Source organism: Pogonomyrmex barbatus, unplaced genomic scaffold, assembly GCF_055798465.1.
Source record: "Pogonomyrmex barbatus isolate J1 unplaced genomic scaffold, ASM5579846v1 scaffold3, whole genome shotgun sequence".
Classification (NCBI taxonomy): domain Eukaryota; kingdom Metazoa; phylum Arthropoda; class Insecta; order Hymenoptera; family Formicidae; genus Pogonomyrmex; species Pogonomyrmex barbatus.
Window position 1 is genome coordinate 11,491,037 of NW_028297127.1, and position 25,975 is coordinate 11,517,011.

Here is a 25,975-nt window from a genome sequence, read left to right on the forward strand (position 1 = left end):
GTAACCCCCTACGTCTCTGCCGAGCGAGAGAATGTCTGCTAATCCTTTACAGGGAATTCAAGTGATAAATTCCGTAAATCCCTGTTCAAGCACACCCTTGCACCGACCCATCTACCCTTACCATTACCGAGGGTTCCCCGTTTCTCCGCGTCCCCGCCGTCTCTATTCTCCACCAGCACTATCCTCTCTTGCCCGGTCTTCGCCGCTCCATCTACCCCACCCACCCACCTGGAATCTAGATTCACCTCTCCCAGGCTCGACTCACCCTCCACCGCGACTCCAGGAAAAAGTAGAAAACTGCGATTACAAAGACTTTCCTGGTGCACCCTCCGTCGCGCCGCCCCGTTTCTTTCTTACGTTCTCTCTTCTCCGTTCTATCGCAGTCCCTTACTCCTTCCGTCGTTTTGTCTTCTTCTCACTGCCCGTAACCTTCTAGCCGCTACTCTTTTCTGTCCCCCTCTTGCCACCGTTCTTTTTCATTCTTTTCTCATTCTATTTCTCATTCTTTCCAGTCCTCTCACAATCCTTCCCGCCCGCAATTTCTCGCTCCTCGTCCGCGCACGGCGCGCTCCTTCTCGGATTAAAACTTTAACACTTTGTTACCCTTTTCCTCAAAGGAGGAAGGGTGAAAGAAACCGGGACGCGAGAAGGAAGATGGAGATATGCACGGTGCGGAGCAACCGTGGATAGGAGGGAGAAGGAGACAGCCCCGCCGTCGTAATCCAGGGCTTCCGCTACGTTGGACAAATTTCAGTCTCCGGGCGAATTTCGCTTTTGATAAAACGGCCCATTTTACATTTCGCACCTCCGCGTCGGTCCGCGAGGGGTGGAGATCGCTTTCCGCGATAACGAACAAGTAAGCAGGAACAGCCGAGCGGAAAGATGAGCGCGCATGCTCGCTAACCGATATTTCAAAAAATGCGCAGTCAGAATATTTCTAGGTAACATAAAATCCTATAACGCTTGAAATTATCATCCATGCATTTTTCGTTAGCATTTTCGTATGATTGCTAAATCTTTTAATATGCAAAGTTTGTTATCGAATGTAATAAACTTTACTTGGTATCGCCATAGAAATATGAAATAATGAAAGTATCAGCAGTAATTGTATAGAGTTAATAAATTAACTAAAATCATTTAGTTTACTGTGAAGGTCGGCACACTTTCGTTCATCTATCAGTTAGCTTTTGCGGCATTGAACGCAAATAACGCAATTACCGTCCGACTAAACAACACGCGAAACTTTAATTAGCGTAACGAAAGTCATCCATTTGCCGGTCTTGACAACATAATCTCGCGCGAACATCTTCGATGCACATTTAAAACTGCAAACTTGTAGATACGTTGACCTAAAACAATCGTCGTCACTTACGCTCTACTTGATCCATAATCGGTCAATCCTGGACTCATCCAAGATATCGTGGCCAGAGAAAGAGATCGATAACGTGGCGTGTCATAAATAATCCTTTCACTCAAGAAGGCGAAGAGGGGGAGCGAGAAGCAGGAGGAGCGCGGAAGAAGGTAAGATGATAAAGGATCAGCCGATAGACAAAGTCCCTTTGAGCATTAGCGATTGATTGCGAAATTGCAGTGGCAGAGTGATATTTCTAGTGAGATTAGATCTTTCTCCCTTTCTTATATCCTTTATCGGGTCTTCTTCGTCACCTTCGTCGATTCTTGTCCATGCAATTTCTGCCTCTTGATTCGAGAAACGGCAAATAACGCCTTCGTAAAGACGGCAACGGGATCCTATAAAACGCAGCTTAACAACTCCCAGTACTGCACTTAAATTTAAGATCACGAGGATTTAACTAGGCACTCGAATGTATTCTAAGTAGAGAAGACCAGGAACGAAAACCGATCCGTTTAGAGTCAAGAAGCGCTGCGCGCCGAGGAGATGCAATTACTTCGCGAACACGCCACGTAATATCGCTGCCGGCTTAATCGTTGCTCTCGTTAAATATATTAGCCGGTTATCTAATAAGGACACGTTCTGTCTTGAAAAATAATAACTATGACTAATTAGAGACAGAAGGAGGAGAGAAAGAAGGAGGAGGAAGGGACAGAGCGCGTCTAAAATATTCAAAAAATAAATCGGAAAACGAAACTAAATAACTGGCGCGATAAAAAAAATTCGCATTTAATTAAACGAAAATATTTCCGATTAAACGCGCTATAAAATGAGTCATTGCAAGAACAACCAATGTTGCACGCATTAAATTAAATTAAATCTCCTCGAGAGCTACGTGGATTCCTATTTTAATATCGATGTGGAGGGTTCCCTCGAGATCATTTACTATGGTAATATTACCAGCAATATCGCCGCAGGAATATTAGTTCGCCGGCGATTTATTACCGAGCGCATAGAAAGAGCGATATTGAAGAGGATGTTCCGTGCGAACTCGGGAACCTATTTCCTTTGACGACTGGTGAAAGGGATTATTTGGAGACGCGTTGCTCTTGCAACTCTACGTATGCCTCGTTGATATAGATCTCGCTTTCGAAAGTTAACAGATTCATCTTTTCTGCGCATCTTTGTCCAGAATTTACACGCATATAAACACGCACATGGGCTAGAAATCTTTTATCAGACAATCATCGAGAAAAAATTCGCTCTAAATTAAGACAATATAAAACAAAACACTATTCTATATGTTGAAATGCGCCAGTTGTCGTTCTTCTTCATCGTACGGGTCTAGTCCTATAATGCACAATCAGAGACCAGAGAAAGACAATCGGAAACAAAATGGCTGAGTTGAATAAGGCACGCGTGCGCGAGAATACGTGTAGATATGGTTGTAGAGTACATGAGGTAACATGAGGATTTGGAAGTACTCTCGAACTTTAAAAATCTTTCTCAGACAATTCTGGCGGAAATGACGGAGGCAGCGCTCGGTCGGGTCGAGGTAAATCTCCGGGCACGTAGCTATCCTCAGAGGAGTTGAGAAGCAGCGTTGGCCCGCAGCGTGCGCGAGACGTAAAAGAGCGCGGGGATGTCTCGCACCACCTTCTTCTCTTCTTAATAAATTCTCGAAACGGAGTTAAACTAATTACAGGCGCGTGCGGCAAATTTAAAACGAAATCACTTATCTGCCAGTGTAGCGCGACAGTGAAATACGACGCTGCGCCGGACGCACGTGAAGCGATACACGCGACGAAGTTCAGCTTCGAAAATTTAAGAAAAATCGTCCGAGCGCTTGATCCGTCGTAATAAAATCTCTTGATAATGTAGCAATAAATTTTAGAAAATGTTGTAAACTTAGCTGATTCAAGATTGACCTTTCCAAAGTATTGAGTTTATAATAACGTACATACTTGGATAATACGGATATTTACTAAATAAGAACAAAAGGAGTACATAAACGAGGCAGTAAAACGAGCAAAATAAGATGTCTACTTATTAAAAAATATTTATATTTAATATATCTTGTTTACTCATCTTATTGGTTCTTTTTTATTCTTTTTTTTTTTATTCGTTATTTGTACTTTAATATGAGCTACTTTACATGGATATTTAAATAATTTAAGAAATTAATAATTAAAATTAAATTAAAATAATAAATTATAAATAAATCGTTGAATTAAATAAAAGCGTTTGTTCGGTCACGAAGTTGCTCATCGACGATCAAGCGGATGGAGACGCTAACCGAATAAGTTTCACGACGATCCGCGCTAGGCGAGCAGAAGAGAAGGATCGACGGATAACGTAGGGGAAAAAAAGTTGCGGCAACTCCGAGATGCGAAAGTTTCGACGGGGCCGAAGACAAAGTAGAAGAAACAAAGGAATGCTGCTCCGCGCTTCCTTTCCTTAGTCCTGCGCAGAATTGGAAGCAACTATCCAATTTCCAAGGAAACGGTAGAGAGAAAAAGAAACGCACGTGTGAAAGTAGGAGGGATAAAGTAAAAAAGAATACTAAGAAAGAAGAAAAAGAAAATAGGAAATAAAGGGGGAGGAGGAGGGAGTTAAGAACAGGAACGGAAGGGAATATCGCGGAAGGTGGAATAGCGACTTAGCAGTCCAGCGACCTGGAAACTCTGACTTCCTGAATCGAAATCTTCGAAAGATTTGATAAAACGTTGACGTCACTTCTTACGCCGTCATTCCGCAAAATTGTACGTAGGGCGCGAAATTGTACGTGCGAACTGACGAATGTTGATAGAATGTGAGATACGCGCGGCCTGCTTTCCACCATCTGACAGAAACGTCAGATTCTACGTCAACGTTCTACAGTGGCGATGCACGCGAGTGGCGTACTAATAAGTACGTATTAACGCATGTACGTAAAATTGCTCCACTGTTAAAATCGCGCTCGATTAAACTTCATCTAATTATCGCGATCTGTCGTCTATTCGTATCTCCCGTGATGTTCTTCCTGTCGCGACGCAGTCTGAATCTTTCGAATTTAGATTACGAGCGGTGCCTTAAGCTGGAACGATCTCGCCGCGTGTATTCGTATCCGCGCGCTCGAAATCATCGCGATCCTCTTGTTGGAATACCTCGAGCTCGCCAGACTGCGTTGATCGTGCTTTGTCAGCTGGGTCGGCGTCTGAGATAAACGCGGCATTAATACGTATCCCCGGTACACACCCCGCCTACACCTTTTTCGAAGGAACAAGCAATCGCCGACCTCGCGTACCCACGACCTCGACACAGACTCCATACCACGGGCGCGCGGCTGTAGCTACCGTTAATATCGGATTCTTCGGTGCAATTTACGAGGGAACGCCGCGAATTCAGGAGAGGTCGTTTAATCCGAAGCCAAATCCTTGCACGAAAGCCGTGTCGTGGCTCGTACGTTTCGCGAAATGTTTTCTAATCCTGTGAATCCTTTCAAGGAACATCGCGTTCCATTATTCGGCCAAGAGTCTTCGCGTGTATTCAGTGAAAGAATATTAGAAAGCTGGCTATGAGTACGATAAAATATTGTGTTATTTTGCGTCATTTAATGAGGTTTTTGATTACCATTTCAACGACAATGTTCACGAGAAAGTATTACAATCATAAATAAAAGCGTTCGTTAAAAGCAATATTAATGTAGAAAATAATTACAAAAAATAATCAAATATCGTAAGAAGAAGCAGCATCGAGCAGATAAAAATCACAAGGGAAATTTGTATATGCTCGAAAAGTAACTAATTTAAATTTTTAAGAAAAAAAATTAATTCTTGTTGAGTGTACAAGTGTTCACAGAATAACTCAATTCGCCATCAATCTCGTGATAGTAAAACTGTCGTAATAAACATTACTGGAGAAATAATTCTCAACGCGCGTATCCAACGAGCTTGCTGTCCGCTTAAAGAGCGCAAATAAATTTTCTCACAAGAAATACTGGTCCTGGAAACTCGATATTCTGTCTAACTACGGATGCGGTGAGAATAAAAATAGCTACTTCATTGTTGCGAATTAGCGAGACGGGATAAATTGAAACTCGAACCACCGAAATTTTTCCAAGTCCGATATTTCTAAAGCACAGAATAGACAAAAAAATGCGAGAACGCTTTCCATCATTAGAAAATTACTGTTGTACTAACGGGAACTCCTACTGCGGCGATATTTTACACCTCTACGGAAACAGACGGCTTTAGGGGACGATAAAAAGTTTTCGTGAAAGAGCTTGACGCTTTTTATGGTTTCACCGGCGATATATCTTCAAGAATATAACGTTGTAACTCGATCGAATCTGGAGAAGTCGTGGCTTCTTACGGTGCCTAATTAATGGCCGAAGAGGAGAGAGAGAGCCATCGGGAGCAGCGCGGGAAAGAAAGGTTCCAACGTGACAACGGTTGAATGCATAATTTTTAGTGGAAAACGGCGGCATTATTTCCTAAGGCCGGTGAGAAGGGTCGCGGGGGACCGGAAAGGGAAAGAGAAGGGGCGCGGCGGAGCGAGGCGAGACGAAGCGAGAGGCACAGACAACGAGAGAGATCGCGGAGGTGCGGGAATACTCTGGAGGGTTAGTTCCAAGCGATTTGGCTCTTATGCGATTTAACACGAGAACTATTATAACTCGATATAGATATAACGTGGTTGGCGCATCTCGCCTCTCGCTCGCGCGCATACATAATCGCCCGCGCGCGCGCGGCGCCGCGGCGGATGCATGTATGCGCGCTTGCGCTCGCAGCGTACATTATCGGCCGTGCTCGTCTCTGCGGTGCCATCGCATTATTATGTGCCACGACTACGACTGTAGTTAGCGTGCCATTATAGTTTAAGCCTCGGAGAACGGCGCGCGCGCGCGCGCGCGCGCGCACCGAAAAGCTTAGACACTCTCGCACATTCGCCAACGTGTTGTACACAGGCGCGAGCACCTCGTACGTACCTCGGAAATATCGTACGAGTATTATTCTCTCTGTGCCATCGTTTCGGCTATGTGGAATGACCTAAACTCGACGAACTCCTCCGTGAAAGATGTTTTCGCCCGTTCACGAGGGTTCATAAAATGAACTAAACGCTCTTCCTCGCGCTTTCACGACGCGAAAAATTGAATTCAAAATTATATATGTGAGAGAGCATTTTATTATGCTGTACATATATATTCGTAATATTTTAAATATTTTGTTTCATTTCAATTTTCCTCTTCGTAATAGCTTCTACGATTTAAAGCAACGAGTAAAATGTGTTCGTTTAGTTCAGATCGGTACAATCTCTTGCACACATATCTAGAGAGCATTTGTCTAAGATTAAAGTCAAGCCAAGTAGAGCTGAACTGAACGGACTCACTTCTTAACGTGGCGCACGAGGGTCGTACGAGGAAATGGGGGTCGTCGTCGTTTTCGGAATATCTTGAACTTGCTTTCTCTTATAGCGTTCGGCATCCTCCACGACGAGCTTCGTTCTCCCCCTCGCGCCGCCATTGTGCGCCGTAATAATTATTTAATGGCGGCAAAGTAGGCGAATGAAATTAACAAACTATTGGAAGTAATTAGATCCTCGCCGAAGCAAATTAAATGGCTTGCGCTCGACGAGCTATTTAAATGATTATCCCCCGCCTTTATCGTTAGCACCATTCCGAGCAACCCCTTTCTACTCCTTTGCATCCTATGGCAAAACCCTGACTTAGCTACGACGGGCATCCAGTAGTGAGAGAACCGAAGCTAATTATTCCGACAACTATTCCGAAGTTTATGGCTGTCGATCGGAATGTTTTAGCGCGCGAAATGAAATGTACGGCCGAATACCTACGAGTTTATCAGCCGTCCCTCTTTGCTTCTTCGTTTCCTTTTTTGATTACTACTACTACTACTACTACTACTACTACTGCTACTGCTACTGCTACTGCTACTACTACTGCTACTACTACTACTACTACTATTACTACTACTACTTTCTACTGCCGCTGCTTCTTTGCTCGCGAGCGTGCCCGGGAATACGAATCGCGAAACGCGATATAAAAGTCCTGCCAGAACTCGAAAATCCGCGCGTATCCCGTGAAATGAATTCTTCCATGTTTTTTACTCCGAAAGAGAAGAAACGACGATGACAGTTTAAACGAAGTGCGCCGGATTGGGTTAGACTCAAAGAAATATCGAGAATAATTAAATGTATTTGTGTAGAGATCGGTTCGTCTCTAATCCGGAACACGATAACGAACGGAATAAACAACCGCTGTCGTTTAAAGAGGAATCTATCTTGACGGATAACTACCCGGATGGAGATAGATAACATGTTAATGCACAAAGCCGCACGAAATCAGTCACGAGGCTACATGGTAACAAAATTTTAATCACGACCCGTTGTCGTACTCTCGTCCGGGTAAAGCTCTTCGGTAGAACATACGTGACCGTCGTCCTGGCGAAATAGTACAAAACAAACGGAATTGACTGCGCGGAACGGGAATCTTGCGCGTTTCTGACTCGGCGTGTCACAATCAGAATACAGCTTTACGAGGGAAGATCAAAGCGGCTCACGAGCGTGCGATGTGTGTACGTTACTGGATCAATGGCACCGTATGCCGCGTGTGTGACTAACATAATCAAGCCGTGCGAGACGTCAGAGCGAGCTCGAATTAACGTTATAATTTTATCGTAGACTATCACGTTTGCGTTTGTAGTGAAAAATGAAATACAAAATGCATTAAAAACTATATATATAGTTACCGAATTAGAATTAGAAAGATATGTGCACTGGGCCGATAGGAAATCTCGTTGAGAGAATTGAAAATTAGCACTGTATCGGCTCGCATATATATATATATATATATATATATATATATATATATATATATACATATACTTATTTTCAAAGCGCAAATTTGTTACACGGTAATTTGTTATATCCGTTCTCTACATGGTAGGTGTTACAAAGGATGACAATTTAAACCATCAACCTCGTGATTTACGTCAATCAGTTGTCGACACGCAGATGGTACCGCAATGTTTGGCGCCAGAGGGAACTATCCGATTCATGTGGTAGAATTTAGTATATGACTCATGTTTGTATCTCTGTCCGCGAGCATAATGATTAGACCATCACGGTTGAATAACAGGCTAGTGCAATCTGTAATAACAAAGGGATAGCATAACCAAACGATTTTAGTGCCCTTCCACTGTAGCGTCCGCGTATTGACCGATGCTTTGACCGATACTCTACTTTTACAATGATAAAGCATTATTGATTGCAATCGGGTTCGTTGTGTTTCGATAGCCGTAAAAATATTATGGCTCATAGAATACTCATCGTCGATAATGTAACGCCGTTGCACTATTTATTATACAGTAGTTATTATACAGTAACTTCACGCTGCTACGCTCCCACAGAATAGAGTGGAAATTTATTATGTTGTGGCAATAATCCTTTGAAAACGTTTAGCATAAATACAATGGATTTAGCAATAATAAACATAAATACGATATAATTAATAATTTAGCAATAAAGTTATACAAAGTATACATTTTGAATAATTAATAAAAGATTTCAGTCAAATTCGCTGAATTTCGTTGAATTAAATTTAATAACGCGAAAAAAATTTCTTCGTTTAAATAACACTTCATCATTCGAAAAAATCCTAATCGATATATATTGATGATTGTTGTCACCGGATATCGATACTGATAATATTATGATTTCGTAGTAATTGCAAATTTGAAACTTTGTAAATGTTGCATGGGTATGTTTTGCGAGTGTTCGCAACCACGTTTGGCCGGTCGACCCTAATTCGGAAGCGTACAGAGACCGTGGGCAGAAGCATGGAAAACGAGAGAAGTTTCGTCGACAACCCTCGGAGAATGTACCCTACAAAGCGGCAGACGTGGCAAGCGAGGGAAGGGTGATGGGGGAAGAGAGTCTAAAGGCCGCACCAGGAGAGCAGGAAATTACGTCTCCGGACGTCCGTTCGTTCGGCTTCAGAGCACCGCGGCACAGGTCTTGAGAGAAACCAGCGGCTCCTCCAGAAGACGAGTGCAAACGCGGGAAAGGCCAACGGGGCATGGGCAGGGGGTCAGGAAAGAGTAGAAGAGAGAGCCGTAAGAGAGGCCGCGGCCCGTCCATGACCGAGAGCCAAGACTACGAAAGAATGCTGGAGCGTAAAGGAGGAGAGAGGAAATCAGTCGCAGTGAATATACCCGACGTTCGTCTTGATCTAAGTGTACTTTGAGAATGCAACCGGTGTAACGAACACACACACACACACACACACACACACACATACTCGCTGACGTTTTAAACTCGCATTCGGGCCGAGCAATCACATACGAGATGCTACCCTTACAACGACTGACCCGTATCGTGCTGTATCGAACGCGCGCGAATACGGTAACGTTTATCTCGCTTTGCTGAAGCAGAGATCACTGTTTCTTCGCGAAGAGCAAACAATCCTTGATTGTACGGCACGATCCAAGTACGTTCCACCTATCTCGGCGCTAATACGTTTCTGTGATTGCGGTGCCTACTTGAAGGCATCGCGAAACGTTCGCTCTTCGGTCTATATAATGACAGGCAAAGTAAACCTCATCGGTTTCGAGTACTCACTTACCGCAAACTATCCCAGTCTGAATTAGTTTCGAGTCACCCCTCAAGCATCTTTCCCCCAATAAGATATTCGCTATAATTACCTCAGGCCGTGACGAGGCTGGCGGCAAGGTGGACGTTTCTTGACGTCGATACTCCTCGGACGATTACCCTTATCGTTCGCTCTGAGAACTGGGAATATAACGATATCGAGTTCTCGCTAATTCCTCATACCACGTGCCCCGGATTATGACGTAGGCGGTAAATTGAATCGCTAGGACATTCAATCGAAGCGACATCTGAATCTATTATCGGTTATTTAATTAAAAATTTTTCGCTCGACCTCATTTAGCGGTAAGTCAGTATAATCTGATTATTAAGAATAATATTATTTCGCATATTTTATTTCGTCAACTTAAATGTCATCAACATTTGATTTATTTTACTATGAAACTAAATAGAGAACATCTAAAAAACAGAGAAATATAAATATAATTTTTGTTTTAAAATTTCAAATTTACACCATTATGATTCTGAAATTTTATTCTTCCTTATTACCAATTAGAATTACAATATTAAACAAATTTTTCATACAATTAGCTTTAGAAAAGAAATTTCTTTGTAGATATATATCGTAAAATAGAATTATATTTTAATAATTAATAAATGTCGCTTCATATCTAAAATAGTAACTGATTAACGGCTCTTTCAATATTCATGAGATCCTTATTCGTTAATTAATATTCTCGACACTAGATGATTTCAAAATCTTTCTTTATTGTGGCGAGAAGTTATATCCGCTCTAATTCCATTTCATAATACTTAAGTCAGCTAACTACTACTTAAGGGTTAAAGAAATCTAGAAAAGCAATCCACGGATCCCGATATCGTCCTTTTCTAGTTGCATAGTGAAAATTTTCTTGTTATTTCAACGATAACATCATCACAGAACGAAAGTGACTGTGAATCGCTGACATTCACACGATTCAACTGAGGGGTTGAAAGTAGACGCCTCGTAATCGTGATTGTAGGACTACTATATGCATTCGGTGCCTCCATTTTCGAGATCCAGAAGCAGACGCGAAATGTTAAAGCAAACCTCTCGTGTGAATAAAGAAAGACAAGGAGAAAAGGACAAAACGAGAAAAGAACAAAAAAAAATATAAAAAAAGATTTGAAAGAATGAGGCAATATTCACGAGTGTAAAAAATATAACAAATAATAAAAAAGGAAAATCGGCACAGTACAAAAAGTAATTTTCTAAAATCAATAATATTATTTTCCTCCTTTGTAAAAGACGATATATTTCGGACAGATAAGCAAACTGAATCGTCGTTATGAAATAATGTTATTTCAGCCGAAGGGATGTAGTTTCAAACTAGATATCGCTCCCATTGGAATATCCGCTTGTCCCATTCTCGTTCCGTCTTTACGTTGAGGAGTAATAACTAAAAGTGGGCAAATCTCGAAAAGCACCGAGAGTCCGCGTAACTAAATTGAACAAGAGGACGGGAGGTGAGAATCGAGGTAAAATTGACTCGCTTCTCGAGAATGACCGGATCGATTAGACTTCGTCGAGACGACGACAGGAACGTTGACGACGGCGGCGACTTCGGAACATCTGTGGTTCGACGTTCTTTTATGATTCGTTGAACAAGAGAACAAAGAAGGCGGAAGAGAGAACGGGGCCGATTGGACATGCCGTTGGAAAATCTCGCTTGTAACTTCTTACGGGAAAAGCCCCGTGCTAGAAAACCCGTTGTACACGATCAACGTTTAGCTTAAACGCTAACGTGTCTCGGATAAAGAGACTGATATTTCTCTGTTATATCAATTAAAATGCACTATTAATCAACGTGCGTAAAATATCATAACATATTCAATTAACACGTAAACGCAACAGTGGTTAAACAATAATTAAAATGTAAAATTGATATGATATTTCTCGAAACCGTACGGATTTTCAAAATACTGTCTGGACATGGTGATCCATTAGTCGCGCGAAGCGAGGCGCGCGTAATTGTTATCCGGCACAAGCCGTTTATTGGTGTGTGTCTCTCTTTCTCTCTCTCTCTCTCTCTCTCTCTCTCTTTCTCTCTCTCTCTCTCTCTGCCACGACTCTCGCTACCTGACGGTTAAATTCTAGAACGACGGAGCATTCAGCATCGCGGACAAAAGCGTCACATCTGAAAACGCGAAGCACTCACCTTGGGTTGCCACGAAGAGCAGCATGGTGCAGAGCGTTGAAGCCATTGTTGTTGGTGAGGGTGATGTCTGCGGCGTGGTCCAACAACAGAGCCAACATGTCATCCCGTTTCTTAGAGATCGCGTCGTGAAGGGGTGTGTCGCCTTCGGAGTCCTGCAAGCAAGAAAATATTCTCTGTTATACATACATTCCATTTTCCAATAATTAAAGTGCACGAGAATAAAACTAAACGCTAAAAAAAAAAGGTGATAAATATCCAGAAATATGTAACTCAACGCAACATTTTAATCACTGTAACGCGAGGTAATATAGGGACTATTGAATGAATTGAGGAATTATTCATTTTTAATTTTTTCGCTAACTTGAAATGCTTTATTTTTCAAAAGAGTTCATTCATTTGAAATATTACCCATAGCATGTTACATGTCAAACATACAACACACGGTATGTTCAATTCTATGCACGTTCTGCTAATTTATTGTTTCCCCTCTGTTCCACCAGTATCGTTAATCTTTTCAGGATTTGTAAGTCGTTTTTAACCCGAAAGAATTCAAAGACAGGATCACCATAGATAACGAGTGGAACCGCACTATTCACCTGGATTCTACTAGAACTGGATCAATGCTTCGGCCAGTTTTGGTTCGGGCGGTTACGATTCGGACGATACCTATGAGCTCCAGTCGGCGATAAAACGTACGGAAACAGGGGCCATCCATTAATGCCGAACAACACAGTACGAACTCGTCGCTAGCAAACAAATGGATGAACCAACGAACGAATGAATGAATGAATGAATGAACGAACGAACGAACGAACGAGCGAGCGTAGGGATAAACACTACAACTATGAGCCGATATAACGCGTACAGTTTGCAGACAATGCAAGTATTTGCGTTTGAAAACTCGCGTGATAAGAATGATACGCTTTAAAAGAATAGCTGTCACACGAGCTTTTAACAAGCGCTTGAAAAAGTATTTCTAAATATTCTTTCCACTGATAATTCTATCATTTCAAATAACAAATAAGCTTAAATGTTCTCCACTCATTTAAACTTGTGAGTTAAACTTGTGAGTTGCTAGATCGTCTCTTCGGAAAAGAGATAATTTCACACACTCTATGCCGTCGATGCCCGTCAGCGACAATAATTCACCCGATGAAAAGGCGATATCGGTGAGGTTTCTTTTTACCGCTTTTACGATAAATCGGAAACGACGAAGCGTAAAATAGCATCTGTGACAAGCTCATGACGACGCTTGCGTTTCGGCGGAAAACTAGGAAGAACGAAAAGCTAGAACGCGCTTCCGCGGCATCAGCCGTTGCCGGCTGCGTAAATAATAGGGCATCAGGCACAGATACTTTATGGGATCAGTTGGAAAAATCCTTTGTATAACTCCAATAACCGTGGAGGATAAATCTGCCGGCGCTGTCGAGAACCGCCGGCGCTATCTCGCGCTATAAATGCTGGCCATGTGTCACGCCACTAGGTGAGGGTAAAAGGAAGAAAAAGAGAGACGAAGAGAAAGGGAGGTAACAGGAAAAGGAGTAAAAGAGGGAAGGGAGATGGGACTGAAAACGCAAAGCAAAGAGGAAAGCGAGAGGTCGAGGGAAAAAACCGTCGAGGCGAATGAGACTAGTTGGGGGCAAAGATCATGTGACAGTCACGGGACTGTCTTATTTACCTGAGAGACCCGTAGACTCTTGCCCATTACTTTTATTATCCTCGAAAACTTTTATTATCACAATCAAAAATAAAGATAATTAAGAAAAATCGCGCGATATAATAATTAATTATTGCACGATTATTGCACATTAATTATTGCATAATTAAGCAAATATGTGTAATTAAGCAAATCTACAATATTTGAAAAAGTTACAATTTGTAGAAACATAAATTTATTCTACCGTATTAAAGATGACATTTCAATAATCAATCAATAATGAGTAATAATTACTGCTAATACTTTGATGGTGACTATCGACTACATTCTTGATTTTTGCTGAGAATTACAACGTCCTGGCCGCGAATAAAGATTTGTACGAGAGGGATGAGAAAATAGTGGGTCCCTGGATGCGGACTTTCAATTTGTAACGCTGACGTACGCTCTTCTACCAATATGGTCCTTCTTCCATTCGACGCCCCCGCTGTTCCTCCTGGAAAAGGGGTTTACATTATAACCCGTCTTCTCCACCCTTCTCCAGCCGTCCTCCTTTATATCTCGCCGCCGCCCACTCGTTTAAGTCCAACAAATGACATTCGATTCATACCGCACGCGCCACAGATAGCGTTCAAATAACTTGCGAAAACTTTAATTTCAACATTTTTCTTCTTCCTCCACGCCGCGACCGTTTCGCCGTCGCGATTCATCGCCGCCGGCCATCCGAGGCATCACGATCCGTTTCGAGTCGCTCGATCATTCTTAACACCGACAAATTGCCAGACTTGTCAAATGTAAGAAGTACGAATGGTCCATGCACGAATTCTACTATCTGATTTTTAGTTATACATCGTTGTATTTTGCTGGATAACGCGGTTAAAAATAGAAAAGAATCCACGCGATAAAAAGTAAGTGCTACTCGCTATATCTAATAAATAAAAAAAACAATAAAGATATAGATATAATCGGAAAACCAAATAAATGTTTATGGATATCCGTCCCGCGAGAGAGCGTGTTCCTCAAATTTACTCCAGCTAAAACGGATACCTGGCGTCGATGCTCGTTGCTATCGACGACGCTGTGTACAGATCAGGTAAACGAGCCGACGAAATGAGAAAAGACAACAGCAACAACACAGGCCAGCGGTCTGGAAGTGTGGATGACAATCAGCGTCGGTGTCGAAGCCAGGGCAGGGGGAAAGGGAGAGGGGAATGAATCGACGACGGGAACGGGAAGTCGAAGCGGATTGATTGCACCGCAAATATTGACATCGCTAATTCTTCCCTTGGCCTGTCGCTTGGCTCGTCGAAGGTGACGAGCTACACTAATGAGAGCTTTAAGACATCAGCAAGATGTAAAGCAAACTCGGATTTCAAGTGCCGTCACTAGAAATCGAGAGGAGCAGTCATTCAATGTGACTGACGAATGCAACGTGGCGAAGTAGCTGTTGTCTCCATTGTTATAGAAAGCTAATCGTATTCCAAGTGCTTCCATCGCTTCTTGTAACAAAGTGTACATTGAATTAAATTAAATTGTTGTATGCTTGGCTCTCTACAAACTGCGTACTATTGCTATATTCGTTATACACCCAATGGTAAAATATTTTTCAAATGTATTACATAATTCGATATTTCGGTAACGATTATAAGATTTGTTCTATACAATCTTTTCTTTCTTAAAAATAATCCATTTAAACATCATATTCCGGTTAATAAGATATTTTTCAGAAACACTGCACATAATTCGACATTTCGATAATGATTATGAAACTTATTCTGACAATCATCTATTCTTTGATAAAAGCAATTCATTCGTACGAGCGTCGAACCAAATTTTAGCGGTTGAATATCCGCTCGAGCAAACTCTTAAATCATATCTTTGTCAAATCTAACGTAACTAGAAACGATCGCAGAAGCGAGTCCGGCAGCGGGCACCGAATGAGCTTAACTTCTTTTTCACAACGGCGATCAATGGCGATTTCGCTAAGACCGACGAAATAAAAAGAGACGCAGGGAGGATATCGAGTTAGAGGAAGAAGAAGAAGAGATAGGGGCGTCCCTTCCGCCTCCGTTGTTACCTCAACCTTCTTCCCTTTTCCCCTCCCCTGGAGTTTCTCCAGCTTCAGAGAGAGGATGGAGTTCGATTCGTGACGGGAGTCTGGGAAGATAATGCAGACCGTGAGAAAACGGAACGGAGCACCCTCAAAGTCCGCGCCCGTGCTTGATTGCAACCAACCTTTCCCACCCAACGTTTCCACTTTTGAGGAGGAGGCCCGGGGATTCCTTTGGACGATGCACCAACGAGACGGAACCGGGTAAGGGACGCCTTGCAAAGACAAGAACTGGTATGCGGGTCGTGTACGAACCCGGACGCCTACGGAAGGCGGAAAGGGAAAGGGGGAAGACTGGTGTATCTTCGAGTAGATTGTGAAAACGCAGAGGCTGCAAGATTCTCTGGCTGGCTGGATAAAAGCGGCAAGTGCTAAAAACAAGAGTTGGCTAACTCGTTACACCGATCGTGCCTGGACTTGTTATTCGACTCTTAGATGTGCACGAAGGCGTTTATGACCGTCCTGTCCGTCAGCGAGCATCCTGAATAAAGCCAGACATCTGTCAAAATATTCGCGATATCTACGCTTGCACAAGTTTCTCGTGTAATTGTCTCATCTCCGCCAAGTGAAAACGTCGCGATTGTGCTAATTGACCCATCATGCAAATCTAAGGTTAAATTATTGAAATACAATACAGTCGGAAGTTCTAAATTTGATTATGAAAATAAAACGATAGAATTTTCGGTGACATTTAATTTCCAGGCAACGATAATAGGCTAATAGACCGTAAATCATGCCAAGAGAATTAAATTAATTTATTTCGATTTAAATCATTCGTCACGCACTTCAAAATCTTCATTATATTTATATTCGTTAGCCGTTAGCTTTAAAATCGCGTAGCGATAGCAATGCGTCGATAACGAACGAATGACATAGATAAGCCCGAATAGAAGCTCTTATTAAAACGGCAATCATTGCGCGGTTTAGTAATTTTTGATCAATAATTCGTAATCACACCGCGGCGTTGGTAGGTAATGTCAAATCGAAACCGTGTTGCCGCGCTGTCGACGGGTTGTAATCATCGCACAGGAACGTCACGTTGATTTCGCGACGAGTGTATGAGAGTGCACGTACGCGCTGTCACGTATGGCTCGCTGGTGCGCGCCTCTAACGACCCGAATCTACTTGGCGGTGCGAGGGTGAAGGCAAACCCGGACGCGGCACTCGTACACAGCCGCACGGTTGCATAATATTACGTTTATACCTGACATTCATCATTAGCGGCGGTAATTTATGTTGAGCGCGAATGGTCCCGCGCCCGCGAACGGGCTAATTAATATAAATTGCCAGCGCGAGGATTACGTAGAGCGGCGATGCCGTGATGCCGCGATTCATTGTGTACCGTACGAATCGGCTTGGAGCCGATTAAGCTGATAGATCGTCACGAGTAAAGAATTTCGAAATGTCAATTCGGATAATGAGGTGTAAAGCGCGACGTGCGACGTGCCGAAATGCGCCATATTAAAATCGTTTTCTTTCATTGATTTGCCGATTTACAGGGACAGGATGATATATACCAGGTGCGCTAATTTAAAATTACACCAGAGATCGATGACCTAGTTCTTTCAGAGTCAAGCCGGGCGACGTTTAATCCCAAGCACGGCGCCGCCAAATGCAATTCTCTCGAATCGAAACATCCTGATGAGATCATTTTTTCTGAGCACGTCGTGCGCGAGCTCGCTGCTCTGCACTTTATGACAAAGAGTCCGTAACCCGTCATGCCTGCTGAATCGTCGCGGTACAATATAAAAACCGGTATACAGCAATATAAAAAAGAGAAACGAACAAAAATTAAACTCAAGGGAAAATTGTATGAATGAAAAGATTGTTGAACCAAAATAAAACAATAAACAATAAAGTGAAATGGAGGAATATTTTAGTGTCATCGAAAACTTTTCGAACGTAAATGCGCCATTTCCCGCGGTTTACAATCATGCATGCGCCAAGAAAATATATAAACATTTCACGACTTCGGGATTACTCAAATTTTTAGCGAGATCGATGGTACGCAATGATACTAGTGATAAAATTGACGCGCTATCGTTTTACATCGTAAAAAAACAGCGAAGTGAAAACTGTCTTGCTAATCAAGAAATGCGCAATTTAAAATACTCAAGAGAATCAACTCAGTATAATTTTCTCTCGATGCCAACAAACAAACTTTTCCCCGAGTCTTTCTTCCGCGCACGAGGCAAAATTTAATTTAGCAAGGCGAGTCAAGAGAGGGTGGCGGAGATGCTAACCGGGCGGAATAGTGGTGGTCACAACAATAACTTCGGAAAACCCTGTATCTGCACCCAGTCCCGACCATGACCACTCCTTGCTTATTGCTTTTAGTATTAACGCACCCCTCGCTTCGTCGAGCTCCTCGCCGCGGGCTCGCTCTTTGTAGCGACAAAGGGGTCCCGACTATATTTCGTGATCACGAGAACCACCGTCTCCTCTCTTTCTCTCTAACCACTCTCCTTTTCCGTTCTCGCAAAACGAGAGTCGTCATAGAGAGATGGACAAGCAGAAACTGCTGCATCAATGTATGTCACACGTTTCTACATCAACGATATAATAAATATCGTTGCAAAAATAAAAATATTAATTAACAAGCAAGCTCAAAATAAACGAATTTCTAATCGCAAAATTACTGAAAAAAACAATGTGATTCTTGAATATCTAGCGAATGCGAATCCATAAAATACGTGGCACTTGTATTTATAAAAAAAAAAAAATTCGTTAAAATAAGAATTTATAGGATGTCTCGTAGGTGCAAAATGCGAAACAAGATATTGTCTCTTTACACTAACACATATACCGAATTTATAAAATATGTGACAATGTAAGAATTTCTTTTCGCGATGCCTATTTTCTTACTGTCGACACATTTCTTCAAACATTCGTATTGATGCCAAGCTCGAGTGATGGCATCATCCATCAAAGTATTGGTATAGTCATGCCCTTGTTTCTGCCGACGATACGGCGGCACAGCCGCGTTCTCTCTCGCGAATCAGAAGCAAACTTGTCATTGTGTCAACGTCGATCTGGCTATCAAAATATCATCGAGTATCGACGCGTCGCCCAAAGCAGCAAGAACTGTCATCCATCAGAGAAAGCTTGCAGATGTCATCTCGTTTCGCTCTCTACTACGTTTAATTGCACAACGATCGATACGCACTGCGCGTCCCATTGCATTGTATCCATTGCAATTAATATCGAATGGCAATCATATTTTTCTTTCTCTCTCCCGTAATCCGGACCAATCGATAACGCACATCAATTGCAATTGTCATATATCGCAGGAAACTCGCGATCAAACGTCGAAGCCACGGTTATTTCGAACGAGCAGAGGAGGTTGCGAACTATCCATAAATCGAAGAGCAGTTGGCGCTCGATTCTAAGCCAAGAGGCGAAGAAAGACGGCGACACCGTTTCGGTGATGCAACCGACGCCGGCAACCGGAAGTTTTGCCGGAGATTCTCTGCGAAAGGGCTCCGCGAACGTCACCGGCAGTCCACCTCCGGTTGATTCGCGATGGCGCTGCCGGCAGTTTACGAGTTCCCGGGTGGGCCATAACTTCGGACCAGACAATTCATAAAGCGGGCGCGGCAAGAGGAAGAAAGTGGAAAAGCGAGTGGAAAGACATCTTCGGTCGGTATGGGTGAGTGGGTGGCTAGTTGGTAGAGTCGTCGTCGCCGCCGCCGTCGCCGTCACCACCAAAGTGCTCTCTAAATTATTCTCTCGAGCGTCACGAGTGGAGGAGTCTTGGAAAACGGTGCCCAACCTGGACCGGAGAAGTAGAAGTGGTCGGTTTGCGCCACAGGAAAGCAAAGGACGATAGAAAAGGCAGAGCGAAAAGGAGAGACCACGGAGGAACACGGGAGTTTCATTGTCTCTACTTGTTTACCTCTTTTTAAAAGCGTTTACCTGTCTCAGTTAATTTATATTTAGAAACTGATATCAATATCCAAGAAAAATGGATACTGAAAAATAATATCTATTTAGATTAAATTAGATAAGTACTTATACTTGGAATAAATACAATGGAATAGATCAACTTATTTTAATCGGTGTTATTCCATATATATTATAATATATAACTTCCGCAACTAGCCCCAATATATCGCTACGTAATGGTATAAAGAAGCTTTTATGTCAAAACTTCGAAAACACGAACATGAACCTTCCATTCGAATTTTTGGGAGAGTGCTGAATCGTGAATATTTCGCCACATTAAACTTCTGAAAAATGTTACGGCGGACTATCGTAAATAATCCGCTGAAACCAGAACTCCGGTTTACACATTGCTTGTGCAGTCGCCGCGTATTCGAGATCTATTTCCCTGCCGCTACAACTCGCATTCGTACTACTTCTTGGTAACCGTCCAAACCATCGCAATCTACTTTTCACCGGAGAATGAAACCGTTTAGTTAGAAGAGATACGAATTCTGACAATTATACGATTAAACCTATTCAAATATATTACACTCGTCGCGCTAATAAAGTACGCTGACGCGATTTCGACTCAGGACGATAAATTTTAGCTTTGCTATAAACGCCGAAACTTATAGTTTACCGCACCGCCTAGCGTGCACACTAAGGCTCTAACTCAGCGTCAATTTTCACATACATAAATTCCGGCGAATTCGCATAAATCTCTAATTCTAGTCATATATCGGGGATCGAACGATACACGCGAGACTCCAATGCTGCGAGAAGGATTTTCAAGCGCCGCGTTATTTCCAGACTGGCTAAGAAATGAAGCTTACCGGCTCGTTTCTACTTTGAGTCTATTCGACCGTCGTCCAGACGAGGACATTCTCCATGTTCGCGATGCGAATGAAGAAGAAGGAAGTTTTGGCATGGCCGAGAAGCTCGCGAAGAGGCTGATAGGATGAAGACGAGATTAAAGTATTTGCGACTGCAAGAACAACGTGACCTAACTGTTAATCGACTACTTCTGCTACTTCTGTTCCCGTATCCTTCCTATATCGCATCTATTGCCGATATATGAGTAACAAATTTGCTTCGATTTGATAATAATCAATGAAATACTTTGCTAAGTTTTTATTCTCATTACCAGAACTTGATACTTATTTGTCGTAAATTTTAATTACATTAGTCTCTAAGAAAATACTGCCAAACGTCGCTTCTTTTTCGAAAAAATTACTGCCGCTTTCGCAACATAAGTTTCTCATCAACCGAAAGTGGGCGAGGTAAAGTAACACCTTGACAACTAAGTTTATATGATTGCAAACTCCGCCGTCTAAAGTAGGACGAGCTTCCTCGCGATCTACGTTTCGGTGGCTAATTCCAAAATTACTTTAGAGAGTCAAGAGAATCGGGCTAAGAAACGCGGTCTGATGTTTACGAGAATTAACGCTAGTTCGGTCTAATGGCAAGAACCAACATATCGCGCAACTCCGGGGACATAGATAGGAGGCCAACGAAAACCGGGTCGCGTAGTATTCTTACGTAAAGAAAGAAACTCGTCTCGCCGGTGTGTTGGAGGAATGGGTGGCTCTCCTGATACAAGGCTCGCTTCTCGTCTATAAATGGGTTACGTACAATCGGCCAGAAATCCTTTGCGATGCCCGGATCATAGCGCGAATAATGGCTCGCGGGAAATTTCAAGCGCGTACAGATAATTCGGACAAGCGAGTAAGTGATAGCTCATAGACACGTAGCGCAATTGCGTTTCATCCTTCTAATTGTGGAGTTTGCGCCGCACCACGAAGCGCATCGCGCGCCCACGTCCGCCCTTAACCGGCGATGCACGTTAATCCCGTTACTTCCGCGGCCTTAGCTTCGTAATCCACGACTCCTGATTTATGCGGCAGATACCGCAGAGATAACTCGACAGACGAGAGGGCGGCAGGTCACACAGTTACTCTCGTAGTAAACTATCTTGGAGAACGCGCTAGAAACGCTCGCGTCACGTATGAACAAAGCTTAAGTCCGGATGCAATTGACCTCATTTTCAGACTGTAAAAAGGTACCTTAACCCTAATGCTTCGTATATTATACGACTTCCACCACCGTAATCTCTCTCGAAGATTACGGCCCTTGCGTCACATTGTTACCAATATCGATCGACAAGAGGTAATAGAATTCCGTATTCTCCATAACACAATAGCATCGTTTAATCGCGCCGTGATCGGAGAATTCGAAAAAATCTTTGCAAAAAAGAAAATAAATTCGCATTAAAAACACAGCGCTGAACACTGAATGGCGGTCGGTTGAACAGTAATGCCTCCGAAAGTCAGCCATGCTCTATGTATTTCTAAGTTCTCGGCGATTATAGACAGTCTCGTTCCAACTAACGAAAACCCGTAAAATCTAATCCTCTCTGATGGGACAATCCGAAAGGGGTCGAGAGTTCATTTCGAACTCATCCCAGGTGCAGCCTTCGGTCTCGATATCTCCCGGCCGATCGGTCGGTGACAAAAAGACGAACGAACAGACGAGCGTGGCGATTAGATATTCTTGCTTGGTGCACAGGGATAAAATAAAGTTGGGGAAAGGTGCCGTACGAAAGGGATGTACGAGAAGAGTGTGTACTATACCGCTCGAGGTTGGCACCAGGCGTGCGCGGCCTGCTTGGTTGTGTTTGCTATGTTTATGGCGGCAGTTACTGCCCGTAAAGTAGCACCTAACTGGACCCACTCGCACACAATTTCGCTTCCTTACACGTACGCAAACTGCGCACGTCGTCCTTTCTCATCCCTCCGTACATAAGGTCTCTGCTTCGATCATCCTTCCACCACGCAGCAGCTTCCTACGATTTTTTATGTGTTGCCACATCTTGACCAATACCTGACGATTTATGAGGCAAAATCCGAGTCGTCGTACAAAAATCGATCAAAATATTTACCTCATTTCGTGCAAATGGCAATTCATATATTCAAATATTCAGAGCATCAACTACCGACAGAAACATTATAGCAATTACTATTCGTGAGAGACAAAAAACCACGTGCAAACGTTTCTGGAACGCAACACAACTGCTCTACTGCGAGAGCAATTAATTGAAATTTAAAATTAGTTACTTACAACGCGCGCAGCGCATGTTCGGAATAACATAATTTCAAGCGAGACAGAGACCCTCGTATGCACGCTACAATAATTCATATCCGCAATTGATCCATTAATAACAAATGATATTGAATAACGCGCAGTGCAATTACATTTGCACGGTGATCAATATTCCAGACGTATCTAAATTTATTGCAATTCAACGATCTGTATTCATCTATCTCGGCCGTTTAATACCACGTTTCCGATTAAGTTGATTTGTTATCGCAGGATTAGATTTCGAACGAATGCAATGTTGTAGTGGCGCGCAAATATGAGTAGCGCTCGGCCTCTGTCGAAAAGTCGAATTATATTTGGCAAAATGCCGAGCCAGTTAGGTCGGTAGGATGGGCGATACCTCGGATGGTCGGATAGCGCGGTGACAAATTATAATATAAAACAATAGAGGATCATAACAATCGACCGCGTATCCCGGCCTGTATGCCACACGGACATTATGCAACGTCCACTAGGTAATAAAATAATATACGCTTGCGCACATAGCCTCGCTCATAAAGGCCGCCCATGAATATTTCATGCTGCTTAATTCCATGGGTGTTATAATCGTCGCGGGATGTAGATGCCCATTCGACCATTGCTCAAAAGTAATCTGCCGGATTCATACAAACCGCTTAACGACAAATTTTCACAGCCGAGAGAGAGAGAGAGAGAGAGAGAGAGAGAGAGAGAGAGAGAATGTTTACGATGTAATTAACAATCTGTTTTTTGATAAAATGCAAGAACAAATTATTATTTCTTTTTTATTCTCTAGTAATACTGAGTTTTATATCATATAAGATTAAAAATGAATACAATAATGCAGCAACTGATTAATTCCTCGCAAACATCATTGCGTAAATTGTCACATTTCGCGAGCGAGTCCATTTGGGAAATCATACTTGGGCCGAGTGTCCCTTCGCGGATGCCAATAACCAAAATAATACGCAATACATCAGAGCCCGCACCAGAGATGTTCCACGGTGACATGTTTATGGCTGTCAATGCAGCGTTCCGTCCCCATGAGCCGCGAAGCGAGGGTCACGTCGGCAGTGTCTGATTTACAGTTCTGGTACATGACATTGCCTCAACCATTGCCTCAAAAACCGCAGATCTGTCGTCTGCGTGTGAGCACGTCGCGTTATGTAAATTGCCATAAGCGAGTGTGTGAAATGGCGACGGTAGTTTTTAGTGTCGCTAAAGAATACGGAGCTCAGCAATATGTAACCGCGCGCAGACATATCGCGTAAAGAAATTCCATGTTTCAACTTTGTCGATTTTACTTTCGGCGCTCCTCACGCACGCTGGACCATTGACACCTGCCAAATACTTGTCGCGCGCGAACGAAGCACGTATGTGGCGGCGGGTCGTCGAAACGCTCGGCGACAATAACGGCGAGCGCCGCGACGAGGCGACCCTTTGGTCGCTTTTCTCGAGGACACATCAGCAACTTGTCAAACGCACGTATGCGGCGCGTACTACGCGCGAAATGGAGCAGTCCTGGGGATACCGCCGTGCCTATATTAAACCAGTACGTGAGCTGTATATACCGCGACGAGACAGTATTCGGGGCGTTTGAGCGTCGCGGGACGAATATCAGGACAGCCGGCATATCCGCAGCCGGAGAGATCCCCCTGAAAAGGGATGGAAGGAACGAGGGAGAAGGATTCGCGAGAGCGGCGATGAAGAGTGATCGCGAATGTACGGAATTACAAGACATGCGAGACCATCACTGTCCCCGGACTCATCTCGTCCCGTACTCGGTAGCGATAACACGGCCAACCTAAAGGCACGTATGGGATTTATCATCCTTGCAGTCTCTCTGACTTATATGCATTGCGAGAATATCCCGTGGCACTATACAACCATAGACGAAGCTGATAATATATTACATAAAGACATGAGAGCGACGAAAATATTTTATGATTCATCGAGCTTTAATAACTAGGAAAAATTATTCTTTATTTTTTTGTGGCGATTCTAAAAATAAATTTATTCAACAAACGGAAGAGTGTCGTAAAAGCTAAAAGTATAACATATTTTAATCTATTTTTATAGGCCAAACACAGTCGAGATAAATATGACAGTAAAAAAACGAATGTGAGATATTTATTAATTTGCATGACGGAAGTGGAACCACCAAATATAACCCGCTGTATCCCCTGGTAAATCTATCGTAAAAAATATGCCGAAGAACATTCACGGTACGTTCCGTCGTTCGGCTTGTATAAGTTCCATTTCCCTCGGTATTTCCTACGTGCAACGAATAAATCATCCTCCGGAGAGTCTCCCATCTGCATGAAATAGTGCTCTCCCGCGAAAAATGCCTTGTTGGCTTTCTCCGTAAAGTCGACGGCCATTTCTTCGATCAAAGTAATGTCTTTACGTGATCGAAGACACATCCGTCCCTCCATATTTCTTGAGAAGTTAAGCTCATTCGAGCGCGAATAATATAAAATGAGAAACTAAAATGAATTGCGTGTCGTTTCGTGTGGCTACACATTAATCGCGTGTAACAAACTCTCTACGTCGTAATGTTATCTTTTATATGCTCGTTAACGTTAATTACTTCGATTATCTATATAGTTCGTGATCGTGAAAAAGATCGTAAAGACAATCCATAGAAATCGGAGTTTCTCTCAAAAGATAAGACCTGACGCGTTAAATTGCAGGTGAGTCGTTTCGCCGTGCACACCTAGCTGCATACGTAATTCTAGTTCGCGCCCACCTCCCGCGCCGTTGTAACTGCTTTCTGTGCGGAACACGATAGCAGCACGTGCGCCGAACTTCGCAACCCTACCCCGTATCATGCGGTTCGGCGGATTTCAAAAAGGATCATTACCGTGAATGTCGCGCCGAACTTTGGAGGATGCCTCTCTACGTGTATCCAGTTCCGAATTATTAAAATAAATACGTACGGTTAAAATTTCACGCGAGAGACGAATAAAATAAAAGAAAAAAATCAGGGTAACGTATGGTTTCCCGATGTAATGCGGATT

At 42.9% G+C, this 25,975-nt stretch overlaps 1 protein-coding gene across 6 annotated transcripts in view; it reads right to left on the reverse strand.

Moving 5' to 3' along the window:
* LOC105424244 (mind bomb 1) overlaps nt 1-25,975 on the reverse strand; it is a 296,684-nt gene that overhangs the window by 236,123 nt on the left and 34,586 nt on the right. For all 6 annotated transcript variants that reach the window (XM_089078855.1, XM_089078856.1, XM_089078857.1 and 3 more), the window contains exon 9: nt 12,154-12,305. In XM_089078855.1, coding sequence (XP_088934981.1) covers nt 12,154-12,305 — 152 coding nt within the window. The remainder of the gene's footprint in view (nt 1-12,153; nt 12,306-25,975) is intronic.